Source organism: Pagrus major, chromosome 6 (assembly GCF_040436345.1).
Source record: "Pagrus major chromosome 6, Pma_NU_1.0".
NCBI lineage: Eukaryota > Metazoa > Chordata > Actinopteri > Spariformes > Sparidae > Pagrus > Pagrus major.
In genome coordinates, this window is record NC_133220.1 from 13391081 (window position 1) to 13406061 (window position 14981).

At 40.4% G+C, this 14981-nt stretch overlaps 2 protein-coding genes across 2 annotated transcripts; both read right to left on the minus strand.

Annotated features, from left to right (window-relative positions):
- Positions 1–2575: 2575 nt before the first annotated feature.
- timm17a (translocase of inner mitochondrial membrane 17 homolog A (yeast)) lies at positions 2576–7574 on the minus strand. Its single transcript, XM_073469205.1, has 6 exons — positions 7505–7574; positions 6284–6383; positions 5720–5783; positions 5027–5155; positions 3601–3711; positions 2576–3480 (listed from the first exon to the last, which is right to left on the minus strand). The coding sequence occupies exons 1-6, from the start codon at positions 7528–7530 to the stop codon at positions 3404–3406; spliced, it is 507 nt and encodes a 168-aa protein (XP_073325306.1). The 5' UTR covers positions 7531–7574; the 3' UTR covers positions 2576–3403.
- A 1783-nt stretch (positions 7575–9357) lies between these two features.
- Positions 9358–14720, minus strand: lmod1b (leiomodin 1b (smooth muscle)). Its single transcript, XM_073469187.1, has 4 exons — positions 14615–14720; positions 14177–14494; positions 11312–13060; positions 9358–10658 (listed from the first exon to the last, which is right to left on the minus strand). The coding sequence occupies exons 2-4, from the start codon at positions 14462–14464 to the stop codon at positions 10632–10634; spliced, it is 2064 nt and encodes a 687-aa protein (XP_073325288.1). The 5' UTR covers positions 14465–14494; positions 14615–14720; the 3' UTR covers positions 9358–10631.
- Positions 14721–14981: the final 261 nt, after the last annotated feature.

The following is a 14981-nucleotide window of genomic DNA, read 5'->3' on the forward strand; positions in this document are numbered from 1 at the left end:
AAAGGGCATGACACACCGGCCGCTCGTCCCGCATCATTTGCATGATAACGGGATGCACGGTAATCACGGGTGTCGGGAGGAAAAACACGCACAGCCTCGTTTTTGTTTGTTTTTTTTATTCATTAATATCAACGTTTTTTTCTAACATTTCTTCCAGGACTTATATTTTTTTAAGCAGCTGCAACATTCTTGGGGGATGAGCTACTTTGTGGTTGTGAAATGTGCCTGGGAGTGTTTAAACGCACACAATTAGGGAAGAGAAGTGTTTTTTATGTGTGTTTGAGGTGATAGTATTAATCATCATTATTATTGCCCAAGATGTCTAAGATTAGAAACTCCATGAGTAAGAGCTGTTTTTAATCTGTTTGCGTCTCAAGCTACTTTAGCTACGGTCTGTTTCAGCTTTAAAGGTGCATTATGTAGTTTTGGAGAGGATATTTTAATCAGAAGAAAATGTTCTTCACTGATTTAGCTAAATAAACAATCTCTCTTTTCATGTCTGAATAAACAGACTGACCTTAAAGGACAACACAGTTTCATACTGTTTTACTTTGTTTATATGTGGCGGACCCTGCCACCTTTCTAGCTTCAAACAGCGTTCCGGGGACCTTATTTTCATCTGAGAACAGCTTGTTTATTCAGGTACAGAAAAATATTTCTGAGTTTGCATTATTACCTCATTAATATTATATCTATTAAAATTTCTGATTTTGAATTTCTTCCCAAAAACTACATAGTGCTCCTTTAAGAGAAAGACAATCAGAATATTTTCCTTGAAAACCTGTGAATATTGTTTTTTGGCCTAATTAGATGAATCAAATAGTTAAAAGGGCACTATGTAATTTTGGAGAAGAAATTCAAACTCAGAATTTTGATATTACGATGTTAATGAGGTAATAATACAAACTCAGAAATATTTATATTTTCCATAACTGAATAAACAAGCTGTTCTCAGAGGAAAATAAGGTCCCCAGAACACTGTTTGAAGCTAGAAAGGTGGCAGGGTCTGCCAAATATTAACAAAGTAAAACGGTATGAAATTGTTTGGTCCTTTAAGATCGTTCGTGAAAACGAAGACAATTTGTTTATTTAGATTGTTTAGGCAAAAAAAATCAGTCAGTCTTTCTCTTCTGATTAAAATTCTTTCCCCAAAACTACATAATGCTCCTTTAAGAGACATACTATCTGAATATTTTCCTTTAAAACCTGTGAATATTGTTTTTTTGACTAATTAGATGAATCAAATAGTTAATCCACAGAAAAAATAAGTGATTTTGTTGATACTTTTTTCAAGATAAGGTTTCAGCTTCTCAAATGTGAATATTTGCTGTTTGAGTACCTCTCCTATCACAGAATACGAATTATGTTTTTGTGTTTTTGAGCGTTGGTTGGATTAAATTAGCCATATATAACTTAGACGTGTCAAACTGGGGTATGGGAGTTAAATCCTTTGGAGCTGGTCCACATAAAGTCTCTTTTTCAAGTGAAAATGCCAAAAAAAAGTCAAAGGATCCAGTTTCTCAAATGTTTTTTGATTTCTCTTTGGTATGGATAATTGCTGGTGCAGTTAAATCCTTTGAGGAAAGTCCACAAAAAGTCTCAACTCAATTGATACGAGTCCAAGTCTAGTCTTCATAAGCAACTTTCAAGTCAATTTCAAGTCATTCCATTAAAGTCTTTTAACACTGACCATTTACAATGACAGACATTTTCCTTTCAAAGCTATTAAGTATTTATCACATACCTGGGTCAATTAATCAACTAGTCTATCAACAGTAGTTTGTCAAAATGCCTAAAATGAATTTCTTTGTTTTTGAAATGAGAATATTTGCTGGTCCTCTGAGCCATCTACAACTGTAAAGAGTGTATTGGGGATTATCAAGTGTTGGTTGAGGGACCATCTTTTGATGTGCATTTTAAAAAAAAATATTTTCTGATATTTATAGATTGAACAACTACAAGTACTTAGGTGAGAAAATAAATGCCTGATTATTCAATAAAATGTCTTACTGGTTAGCTGCAGTCATAAACCTAATGATCAAAAATCCATGGTATGTGTCACGTGAAAGATTTGATGTCTTATTGTATTGATTTATTGAAGGTTTTTAAGGAAAAACATTTTCACTTATGCTCAACTTAAGTCTCAACTGTGCAGCTCTGCCATGAAACAAACAATCCCTGACCCCACATATCAACCTGGTGACGTCAAAGTTGCATCAAGGTCCCTTTCCCTATTACCTTGTTCTTCCAGTGTCCTTCACCTGTGACTACACAGAGCTGGCTTCAAACTGATAACAGGTGTGTGACACAAACATACAAGAATGTAAGAGAAAAGAGCTCCCTTATGTGGCTTTTGTAAACACATCCTTAAAACTGTCAGTGACACAGTTTTGGCCAGGCGTGAAAGAGCAACACCAGAGTGGATAAGCTGGCGAGGACTACCCTCTAGTGGGGAATGAGTACTCCTGCCCAGGAAGCATGCGTTGTGGGCAGTGGTAGCAAAAGTACAGTTCAATCACTCATACATTTTTCCCAGCTCCAACTAGAACTATTAATAAATCTAAAGACACACACGACAACTTAATTCTTTATTGTACCATAGTACAATCTGTCTTACAGATTTTATACAGTATGGATCAATCCCTTGCTTGACTTTATCCATTCATTTGTACTGCCTTTGCCATCCTTGGTCATTAGCCGTCGTTTCCACCCCCTTGTATTGAATGTAAAAGCACTGTCACATACAATAGAACAACTTCATACAAATTAAAATAAATAAATCACTTTAAAACAAACTAATATCCCAGGAATAGCATTGTATCTGATAGTTGTTTGCCTTCATAAATCAAATAATGAAGGCCAGCCAAATGTCAGTGGCCAGCCCAAGCAGATGACATATTTAAGGCAAATAAAGACTAATTGAACACAAGTGGAAAGCTTTTACTGTATATACATCATATTTATATATAAATCATGATGTTCCATGTGTGACGTGTTTTGCTAAATTCGACATTATCCAGAGCTCGTCAGCACTGACCTCCCACTTTTCGGTCTACATGCAGCGATTACTATATATGAACAAAACAGGAAAAACACATCTCACCGCTACAAACTCTGGATCATCGAACAATAGATCGCACCACATGTCTGTATTTAAAGTAATGTGAGGTGAAGCAGATGCACATGACAAGGCTGAGAATGGCAAAAAGGCAGATCTGTACATGGCTCCTGAAAGAAGGAAAATGAAGATGTGTTTTTTGTCCTTCAGTTCTCCGACACAGTCTGTTAAAAGTTGGGTGCTGTTGCTATGGTTTGACGTGTGGTACTTTGCATCTCCATTTCTTCTTCGTAACTTCAGCAAGGAATTCAAAAAGGCCTAGTGGATAAGAAGTGGGGAGTCCTCTCACTGATATTGTCTGTAGTCTCCAAAGGAAGGGGAGGGCATGGCAGTGGGGGCGGGTTCCTCTGCAAACTGGGGCCCTGGAGAGAAAAAAAATATGGTGAACTTCAGAATGAGATGAAAGCTGCTGTGTAATGGATGGAGATTTATTTATGTATCTATTAATGATACAAGCTTCCAATATTGGAAGTATTACTTACCAGTTGGGAACTGTGAGGAGGCAAACCTTGTAAGCAGGATTCCAGCGCCCTCTATCAACGCCAGCAGGATACCTCCCATGGCTGCAGAGCCTACCATGGCTACTGGTCCATCTACAGAGGAACACGGATTGTTAATATATTACATGAACACAGTAGAATAGTGTCCACAACTCAAATAAGTAGATTAAACATGGAAGTTGATATGTTAGTGTGTGTTAAAAAGGACACCCACGGTTCAATTTTCACAACTTTGTTTTCAAGTATTTTCTTTAGGAGGTCACCAGAGCTTGCACAGCCATACAGGTGTTTTCACCTGTCCTCCACAATTAAAACTGTTTTTATGTTTAAGTTAGATGGAGCCTGGCTGGATCACAAGATCACCAAAGTTAGTGTACTAAAAAGGTGCAAGTTTTCCAGTAAGTAAGTGCAACAAAATGAACAAAGACAGTGACAAAAAGATGTGAATCGAGCTTGATCTCTACATGCCCACGCAGTGCTGAGAATAAATTTAATCTGGCAAAGAAAATAAAAAAAGCTATGTAGGTGGACACAAAAAGTGTGTGGGGCAGGGATGGGATGATTAAAGATTTTAAAAATAACAGGGAGATGAGGTTACCGATATTTATTTATCCTTTATTTGTGCAGGAAGACTGTAAGATTCTTTCAACATTCTCTGATTGTTTGTTTTTCAAACTAAAAGATGTGTGTCCTATCTGTGATGCAATAAAAATGTATTTTTCCTAAAAAAAAAAAAAAAAAAAAAGTAAGATTAAAGTGATTCCAGTATGTTTTAGTGCAATTCTAGTTTTTATTTTAAAGTTTTAATAATATTTTGATGATTATCGGGATAATATTTTGAATCACAGTTATGTTGTACATGGTAATTGTATTGTCATATTCATATTGTCCCATGCCCAGCTGTAGGGTCTAATTATAACTTAGCTCACATTAAAAAAATGAGAACATATATGGTCTCACATGTAGCACAGTCACAAAACATGACAACTTTAGTTAGTCTGCCTAAATCCAGTTTAAATACTATAAACCGGACAATCTCAAACTAATTCAATTATTCTTAAGTCAGTGTTGAAAATCATTTCAGCTGTCACACGATTACTGCAGTTAGTCTAGAACTGTCTACAAGAAGATTTTCTAGACTAGATTTTCAGGAGGACTCTATTGCACAATAACAATCTTTAAGCTCTCACTTCCTGCACTAGAAAGTTTTGACAAGTCACAGTGACGAGCACAGAGCCTCTCTCATACTCGAGCACTTCGAGCACACTATATAATTTTGATAATGCAGTGGGTTTAATTTTCAACTCTGTTCAGTGTACAACAGCAACATCACTGTTTGCCTTTTGTATCAGGCATGTTAGTGCTATCTGTTGACTGTTAACAGCCAGCTTCTTCTAAGTTTACTCACTTCTTGCAGCGAGGATCGCTCCAGTCATGGCCCCACTTGTGATTGAGTTCCAGGGATCCTCCTTCCCTCGTACTTTTACTAAACCACAGTCAATCATGGAGAAGAGGCCTCCCCATACAGCAAAGCTTCCTGTTACCCAAAAAAGATTCAACAAGTTAGGACACTGTGTCGGGCTATTTTTAGTTATATTCAACCAAAAATATTTTTTTAGTATAAGGGTACACAACAGTTGTAGGCTCAGAAAGTGGCTCTATTTGTTGTCTGCTCCTAAATGAAGAATAGTGAGCTTGGGTTCGTGTCTATTATGCCAGTTACAAAGGAGACACATTAAAATACTATCGGAATAATAATAATTTTTTCACACTTTCTCTTGGATATGCAGTAAAATGCATGCACTGAAGAGCCTGCTGTGGTAACGGAGAGCAGCGCTGCGACACTAGCAGGCTGACCTCCATACAGCTCATGTCTGAGCTTTAAGAAGGACAACAAGGCAGTATATATTTAGCCATATTTTCATGAAATGACATGGGAACATGGGAAATTGCAGTAGTGGTTTTAGGCAGTACAGTGGATGTTCTGAAACTTTTTCCAGCCATGATCAACTTATCAAACTGGGAATTGTGAGTAACAGAAACAACATGATACCAAGCTCCAACTTCTTGGCAGATATCTAAATTCGGCAGTTATTCGTACCTCCAAGCTGTGGGGCTCTGGTCTTGATGGCAGTCATGCTACCTCTCATTCTGTGGCTCATGCCCTACAAGAGGAAGCAACAGCAAACACAGATCAATGCAAATTCCTTGTCAAGACAGGATATGATGAAAAACTGCAGATGATATCAATTTAAGACATGGTGGAAGAAACAGGTTTCCTTGTAGTGTCACTAAAATTACTGAGAAGATACCACACTGGCAGAAAAAAGCATTTCTTTCCTTTACTTGGTACTGGTACTTAACCTAATAGTTTATGTTTAACTATAGTGTCCAGTGCTGCGGTGGAAGGCCAAAAATGGCAACACTTTAGCCGACAAATGATGTCAATAAATGTCATCAACTATTTAAAACAATGACATTTCTGCAGTCAACTGTGCCATTAACATCGGACAATGACAAAACATGGTGTAGTGCATGCTCTAAAACAGGTGTTAAACCAGTCCCATGTTGTTTGTGTTATGTTTTGTATGAGGATGTTATAATAGTTGTATCTAACTGAGGCGATGCAGCAAAGAACAGTGTTAAGCTACATGACTCAACTTACTGAGGGTGCGTTTCTGAAGCCTTTTACTGCCTGGAATATTCCTCCTCCAATAGCTCCCATGGTGAAGGCTCCCCCGCAGTCATCCACAATCCTCCAGGGACTATAATCAAATGACAGCCATTAGCGAAGGTCATGATTGTATATATTAAATAGCATTAAGTTGTATTTATAGGTATAATGATCTCTAGTAGCAGGTTCAGCCTTGATATGCCCCATGAGTACGGACTGGAAGCCAAGACTGATTGTAGCGGAACAAGCACTGTCTTATCATGTTAATATGGAGATAAAATAAAGCTAATCTAAACAAGAGTAGATTTATGTAAAATGAATACTAAGATATGTGACCTCACTGTTAACTTCAAAGGCATCTCCACTTAAGTAGAACCAAAACACAGTAAACACACTGTCAACAATTAAAAAACAAAATATCTTGAGAACCGTTTCCATTTATTTAAAAAACTGCTTGTTAAACTCAAAACTCCTGACTGAACAGAACTATTGCACACATTAATTTATGAGAAACTTGTAAATCCTTATGTTGCTGTGTACCACCTGGTTTTAGTGACAGCTAAACCTGATCCAGGACATTCCTACTGGATGATACCAGACCATGGACATAAACATGTCACTGGTAAACAATGACAAAATTATCTTTACCCTACATCTACACTGTCAATTTCAGTTTCTACTTTTTCTGATGAAATCTGACATGTCTCGAGTAGCCCTTCTCTCGGCGTTGAGCAATCCTCAGACTGCCCCCAACAGATAAAGTTAGCACACAGGTGGCTAACTTGGCTAGCTTACCAATATGCTAACGCAAACAACCATAACTGGGCTAATTTACTCCGAACAGCTAAAATTATCACAACAGCGCTTGACATTCACTGTAGATCACATAAGAGCTTGTACAGACTCAGTGACTTGAGTCGATACAGAAAATGTAATGACATGTGGGTAAGTAAACCGACAAGGTCACTAGCAACGTGATTTAGCTACGGCGGTGTAATGCTAGCACACACTACCAATACAGTTCTATGTAAAGTTAGCATTTGTGCTAACGCTAGGTAGCCAACCAGATTTCACATGTTTAGGGTTATGCCACACGTCTTACCATAAAAATAATTATACACACTTAAGGCGGTAGTTACGCAAAATGGAGTCATGAAGATGACTTAGCAAAACACAGACGAAAAATGTATTTTATTTGGTTATAAGACTCACCATGGTTCTCTGGCATACTCCTCCATTTTGTTCTTTCGTTGTTCCCTCTGACGTAACGCTTATCGGCAACCTGACGTAACTGCACAACGTGATATCTTAAAGGGACATTTCACGTGTTTTTTAAGTAAAGCGCAAGGGAACAAGATGTCTCATTATGGGAACACGTTATTATCTGGTAGGGAAATCAACTTCTTATTGCAGTAAATGGATCTTGTTGACCTTGTTGTTCTGTTGTCCCGTGAGTCATTGCATTAAAAAGTCTTATTTTTGGGACCTCAGGGACTAATGTCAGTGGTTCAGTCAGAAGGAGGTGAACAGGTATGTTAAAGGACACACGTTTTATGGCCATACAGTTAAACAAGGGATTGTAAAGTTTATCCTGTTATCATAGAAAAAAAGTTACAGTAAAAATAAATAAAAGAGACAAAGGTGACAATACATAACATTTAAAGCTTTGAAATTCAAGAAATATGTCAAAGAAAACAAGCTGCTTTTAGGATACATTTTAAAGGTGCACTGATCATTCTGGGCTTTTGTTGTAGTTTGTTCCAGACTCAAAGAGAGCAATAATAATAATAATAATAATAATAAACATTAAACATTATCCTCAGTGTTAGGCATGTGACTTTGCTGGATAATGGAAGAACCCCATAAGCTTAATTAAATTATTTACAGGTCATGTTTTGACCATGCCCTGCGATGTCCTGGCTACATGTGTACCCTGCCACTCGTCTAATGTCAGCTGGGATACACACCGCTGTTTTTTACTGATGAACAGGGAGAGTTTCGTGCCGATCCAAACCAGAAGTGTTACAATTGTGAGTCTCATAAAGTTGTCTATGGAAAAATGAATGGGACTTTTACTTCTGAAACCAGGGGCACCCGAAATAGCTACTCCCACCCTGTTTTAATACGTTTATTATATTATCTGACACAGGCCTAGTGTTTATATGTAGCATATTATTAGATATATTTGTTTTGAATCAGATTTCCACACAGCTAAACAAGGGTCAAGGGTCATATTCCAGGAGAGGGGGGCCAACAGGGGCCCACCAGCTCATTTTGCCCTGGGCCCCAGAGTAGATTAATGCAGTCATGCCTAAATGTGCAGTTAGCTTGAAGAGTAAACTAAACATGAGCATACTGTGTGCCTGATGTAAACATCAATCAAAAAATGTTGATATACTAGAATCAGAATTAGAGTTACCTTCTACATATAAATCAATATAAGTCTCCTTAGCTCTCCTTTGTTGGGCGCTGAACAACCCACAATATCAACATTTTCATTCTTCCCCTCTTTTTGCTCCATCTGAGATCAGTGCTGTTGGTCAGGGGAGCAGCCACAGCCAAGAGACAGACCGCTGGCCTGCAGCCCATTATTAGGAACGAGAAAGGAATGAATCGCAAAGCAAGCTTTCATTGCGAAATGCCCAAATATAGGCATTTCATGGAGAGAGAGAGAGTTGGAGACATAAACTGGCCTGCTGCTGCTGTTGGTGCTGTTCTTCTGTTCTCCTCTGAACACTCAGGATGATGGTGGGTCAACAGCAGAGAGCTCCCACTGTTTCCCTGCAGCTTCAAACATGTAATGTAAAAAAAAAAAGTCTAAATGGCATGTAAATGAGTGTATAAATGGAGGAGAAATCTTTACATTAACTTCATCAACTCAGCTGTCGGGATTCCTTTAAGAAGTCCTTTAAATGTAGTTAGAGATATTATTTACACTGCATGTTGATACATATCTGTATATGGCTCTTTAGATATTGTGCATATATTCCTATTAACAGCTTGATCTCGAGTATATCGTGAACAGTGTACAATTTCAATGGAAATGAATGACAGCTCAACAGATATTTATACATACATACCTTGATTTATCATAATGAAAAATATTGCAAAAGTCAGTTGTATTTCATTTTACACATGTGTGTACATATTCTCCTTAATGATATCAGCCAGGCATAACGTAACACTTGTGACTTGTCATTGCAACATAACCAGAATCTTTTATTGAAGACATACAGGCTCTGTAAGAAAGGCGTGTGTAATCAGATATTAATCTTTTGTTACACAGTACATATGTGAACATATGTGAGTGCCATTCTGATTTTTGTTTAACATAATAAAGTCCTTTAGAAACGACATTCACTTTTAGTATGGTGTAAATCAACAGCGGGGTTGATATCATGCCAGTAATAGTTTTCCAAATCCCCCTACGATTAAGACATGTCGATGTATTACATTACAAGTTATGTAAGGTATGCAAACAACCCAGGCTAGAATGATTCTGTACAAAATATAACATCAGATACTGAAGGGCAGCCATTTTAACTTCCTGATAAAAATGCATGATGTAATTATTTCCATGCTCAAACTCTTTCGTCATGCACCAGGATTCCTCTGGGCTGCTTTCCAATCCATTAAACCCTGCCTGAGATGTCTTGAGATTTGGCAATGAGACACACAATCAAAGACCACCTTGACCTTTTTTTTTTTCTCACCCAGATTTTCTTAAGTCAGGCCGCCATGTTTGTTAATTCCCTGATATTTCCGCCATTTCATAATTCCCAGTTTGAACGGATTTACAAGTATAAGGTGGATTCCCCACAAACGTCACAAATAAATAAATGGTCAAATTAATGTCCACTATATTACTGATCAACTTTCGTATATTAGAATTTTATAAAGAGTTATTTGAATCTCTTATTAAGCTCAACACACGCTCCCACCACGCTCACATTCAGATGCATACACAAGCCCACATGTTATATGATCGGCTTCATATTATCTAGTGCAAATAACCAGCAAAGCGTCAATATGAACTGAAGACAAACAACCACAAAAAAACTCATGGCGCTCTCTGCAGTCGGCTAATAGAGAGCCCTGCATCACTCATTCTCCACAGAGTCCTTTTGGTCCAGTGTTTGAGGGGAGAACTCATAGTGAGGGCTAGTCGTCCAACCGATTGGACATCTCACGTTTCGCTTTCTCCATCCGTCCCACAGCACAGTTCGTCGACTGCATCCCGGGGGGGAATGTAGTGTTTACTGTATCTCCTTGAAAACCTGTGGTGAGATGTCTGTTCTCCCTCACTCTTCTTTTTCACTTTAGATTCCAACGGGAAATGTTACTGCAACCACTTTGGCACCGGCACCTGGGGAAAATAAAACATAGGTATGTTAGAATATACTGTGGCTTAACTAACCTATGCATAAACGGATTGTACATACCGCATTATGGATCCCACTGCTATCCTTGCTAAGACCTGCCCTACTCTGCCTGTGATATGATGCCTTTGTTGGTTGGGTTGTTTAGGTTCATTGCCCTTGAGTAGTCTTCTCCGTCTACTCCAATGGACCATTTTCTTTTAAAGCAATGGCTGATCGCAGAGCCTTTCAATAGTGCCTGGAAGTTAGCTGTAAATACTAGCATCCCAGTACTGTCAATCAATCAATCAATCAATCATGTATTAACTACAAACTGCCAACGGATTGAACTGACACAGCGGATGTAGACAACAACAAGCACAACAACCTCTAAGCTAGCAACCTAAATGCTAAAAATGGCAAGTAATGCTAACACTAACATGGTCGCTAACAGTACAAACCTAAACAAGCAGCTCTTACTGTTTCTTTTGCGGGGATTTAGACATTTTAATGCTCACCCCGACACTATTTTGCTTCCTGTGTCCTGGGTTTAGCCCCACCTAAGATCATTGTGAAAGGAAACAAGTACTAGCCAATCAGAGGCAGAGTAGGACAGGTCTTTGCAAGAAAAGCAGTCGGATTCATAAAGATGATTACGTACCTTCTTGAGTTGTTTAACATCGCTTCCTCTGATCGAGGCGAGCAGTTGGTCCCTTGAGTTCTTACTACCGCCTGGGCCTTTCCCATCCAGCTTCCTCTGCGACACTGGAGTCAGAGAGTTCCTCAGGGAGTCTACATTCAGCATAGGAGGCGGTGGTGGTGGAGGTCCACCCCCAGGAGGAGGTGGAGGTGGCGGCGGAGTTGGACCTCCAGCTCCTCTTTTAGGAGTCAGCTTAGGTGATGGCATTGGTGAAGGTATTGGAGAAGGTTTGGGTGAATTTTTGGGCGAGCTTCTCAGAGATCCTCCACCACCCGTCTTGGGCACCTCCAGAGTCCCCTTCTTCTCCCCATTGGCCTGCGCCTGCTTCTGCTCCTGTAGCCGCTTCTGCCTCTGTCGGTCCATGTTGCGACTCAGTATGTTTGTCGTGGTCATCCTGGGACCAGCTAGCTCAAAGTGGTAGCCCAGTTTGAGCAGGGTTGTGTTTTCTTTCAGGATCTTGGTCATCTCCATCTCAGTCTTCCCACCACAGATGTGACGCTGGTTCTGAAAGCGGAGCTCAGTCAGTGTGGAGTTGTGCGGCAGCGCCTGGATCAGAGACAGGATGCCCTTACCAGTGAGGTGGTTGGAGTCCAGGTTGATACTGGTGATGGATTTGTTGCTGCGTAGCGTGCCTGCGAAGGCATAAGCCACGTGGTCGTCCGCGCGGCAGTTGGCCAAAGCAACCTTCTTAACGTTGGTGTTCTTGTGCAAAGCTTCTGCAAACTCGATGAGTGTTTTCGTCTTGATGACCTCCGAGTTGTTGACGTTGAGCTCAGTGAGGGAAGGGTCGTTGCTTCGTACCTGCTCCATCAGCTCGTCAAACATGCTGGAGTCTTCGTCCTCCTCCTCTTCCTCTTTGGCCTTGCTGTTCGGGGTGTTTTTGGCCACGCAGTTGCCAAGTTTCTCAGTATTCTCAGCTTTTTTTACTTTCCCTATGCTTTCCTCTTTCTCCCCTACTTTCTTCTCTGTGCTGATCTTCTCCTTCTCTTTCACGTGGTCACTGTGGTTGACCAGCTCTTCTCTATCTGTTCTTTTCTCCGCCTTGTCATGTTTCACCTGCATCTCACCTCTCTTAGATGGTTGTCGCTCAAGTTTGACATCAGGCTTGTTTTTATCTTCAGCTTTTTTCTCCTCTGCTTTGGGCTTCTTCTCTTCAGATTTACCCTCTGGAACCTGGTTCTCTTGTACCTTGCTCTGCTTCTCCAACATTTTAGAGACGAGTCCTTGTGTCCTGAAACCCTCCGATTTTCTTTCCTTTTCCTTGCCCACCTCCTTTTCTTGTTTTTCTCGCAGCTTTGAGATAATGTCTTTGGTTTTGCTGTCATCTTTTCTCCTGCAGTCTTCCTTCCTCTCCTTCTCTCTGTCATCCTTTTTCTCCTGTAACTTTGAGATCATATCCTTTGTTTTGCTTCCTGTACTCTCTCTGGTTTCTCTTCTGTCTCTTACCTTACTGTCCTCATGTTTCTCTTTCTCCTTGGTTTCATCTTTCACGTCGCTCTCTTTGCTCTCCTGCTTCCGGTATCTACTTGACAGCCGACTTCGCTCCTCTTTCAAACTGTCTTTGCTGTTTCTGTCGTCCACCTTCGTGTCTTTTTCGTTCGAGACACTAGCTTGACTTCGCAACTCTACTTTCGTGTCGTCGTTCCCCTCCTGGCTCAGGCCCATCTTCCTCAGATATTCCTGCTTCCGGCTCTCCTTCTTTGACTCACCCTGCAGGAGGATAAACATGAAGAGCATCATCAGGAGAGTAAAGCAGTTAAACATACACCGATAGCAAAAATAAACCATTAAAAATGTCCTTAGGAAGGAGTGTGTGTGTCTTAAACCAAAATAAATCACAGCAAATACAGAATGAGGGTGCCATTTTGCAAAATTTAAAGACATCTTTAAAGACCAATTATTGAAATAACTTGGCTATACAGTGCAGCCATACAGTATATAAAGCATGACATGTACAGTACGATATAACACCAAATATCCATACAAATACTGTGTTCATTTACTGCCAGACGGCTCCTCGTCCATCTGCTCACTGTAAACACACACACTCTCCCTGACATAATGCGGCATGTGTGTTTACAGTCAGCAAAAGGACAAGGAACCATTTTTTTTTACAGCGGAGGGATACATTTGCAGCGAGTAGCTTGCAAAGTGTTTGATTTGTGAGTCTCCATCTGTTTTGCTGTGCGAGGCCGTGGCCCTGGCAGATGTAGCCTTAAAAGGCAGTGAGTGTAGGAGCAATCAACCAAGGAATTCCATCAGGCCGGGATTAAGAAGCTCCGCAGGACCATCGACTGAAGTGCCTCTCTTTTTTAAACACGCAAGAAATCTGGCTCCCTGACACTCGATCGAGGAGGGCTCACAAGTCTTTTACATCATGTCACAGGAATAAAGGAGTTTTGGTGTGTTTTTATGTTGCTGTGTTTTTTCCTCGCTTGTGAGAGGATGATTAAGGATGTGAAATGGATGTAAGTGAGCCTCGGAGGGGACAACAATGTTTTTCCTGGCACGGAAGAAAGCCCTACACTATTTATGAGCTGATGAACTCTGGGTGCATGAGGTCCAGTTGGTGGTTTGCTTCAAGCACATGAAAGCTATCATTAGAATACCTCTGGGGCAGTGGTTGTTACATAAGGCTGTAATCTATTGCTCATGAGTGCAAACATTTGATTTTAAAAATACTTCTAAAATCACTCATCTGCAGGATTTATAATAACAAACTGCTCAGGTACAAACATTTTAAGAGTTACGGGAATTAAACATTCATTTCTTTTAAGTCAAATCCAAAACATACCAGATAAGGACTCAAATGAAGCATTCACAAACCTCAAATGACTGTTCCCTCTGACTGAGCCTCCCTTTAGGATCACTCTCCCGTCTGCCGTCCAGTTTAGCACCCCGGACGTTGTTGCTCGTAGGTGGCTGCCCTGGTTGGCTCTCCCCTTGGGCGACAATCTTCCCATCCTCTGGGGTAAGGTCTGGCACTTTCATCATGTCCTTCTCCAGCTCCTCCACCTCCTCAGGGGAGAGGGTGGACAGCAGGTTATCCAGGTCTGGGTCCTCACTGACCTGACGGCCCGTACGGGTCAGGCCTCTCATCTTTCTCCTCGACATGGTTTCCTCAGGCTTCTTGGGTTTTAAAGGCTAAAGCAGTGAAGGAGAACAGAGAGATTTTCTTTGGAGATGCTGATGGCGTTAGCACGGCCAATCCCTTTATCTGATTATTGTGTAATTTCTCTCCTGTGGTGAGAAGCTGAGTATTACCGTAGGTCAGACACTGGTGTCCTGCTGTCCCGTCACGTCCCGCTTACCAAAAAGCCACGAGAGGCATCAATCCTGGTGCAAAGAGGCTGGACTCGCAGTCTTGCAGTGAGGGGTACCAGTGATGAACTGCAAGAGCCTCGCATCATCAGAGTGGACTGTGAGGCTGGGACATTCTTCGAAATCCTGTGAAAGTGCATGTCCATATTTAGTTCAGGGTACACACTCCTTTAAAGGTAATGGGAAGGGCTGAAGTTTACAGAGATGTCAGAGCAGAGTTACACAGACTTCCTATTACACAATTCATGTTTATATTGAGAGCAGCTCTGACTTTTTTTGTTTAGCAATGACTCTAATTTTAACAGCTCGG

Coding starts and splice junctions, on each gene's coding strand:
- timm17a (XM_073469205.1), bottom strand. CDS start 7,530: ATGGAGGAGTATGCCAGAGAACCATG. Junction 5,156..5,719: donor CAGAGCCCCACAGCTTGGAG/GTACGAATAACT, acceptor TTTGGGTAACAG/GAAGCTTTGCTGTATGGGGA. Junction 3,712..5,026: donor AGCGATCCTCGCTGCAAGAA/GTGAGTAAACTT, acceptor GTTCCTCTGTAG/ATGGACCAGTAGCCATGGTA.
- lmod1b (XM_073469187.1), bottom strand. CDS start 14,464: ATGTCGAGGAGAAAGATGAGAGGCCTGACCCGTACGGGCCGTCAGGTC. Junction 13,061..14,176: donor AGAGGGAACAGTCATTTGAG/GTTTGTGAATGC, acceptor ATCCTCCTGCAG/GGTGAGTCAAAGAAGGAGAG. Junction 10,659..11,311: donor ATGTTAAACAACTCAAGAAG/GTACGTAATCAT, acceptor TATTTTCCCCAG/GTGCCGGTGCCAAAGTGGTT.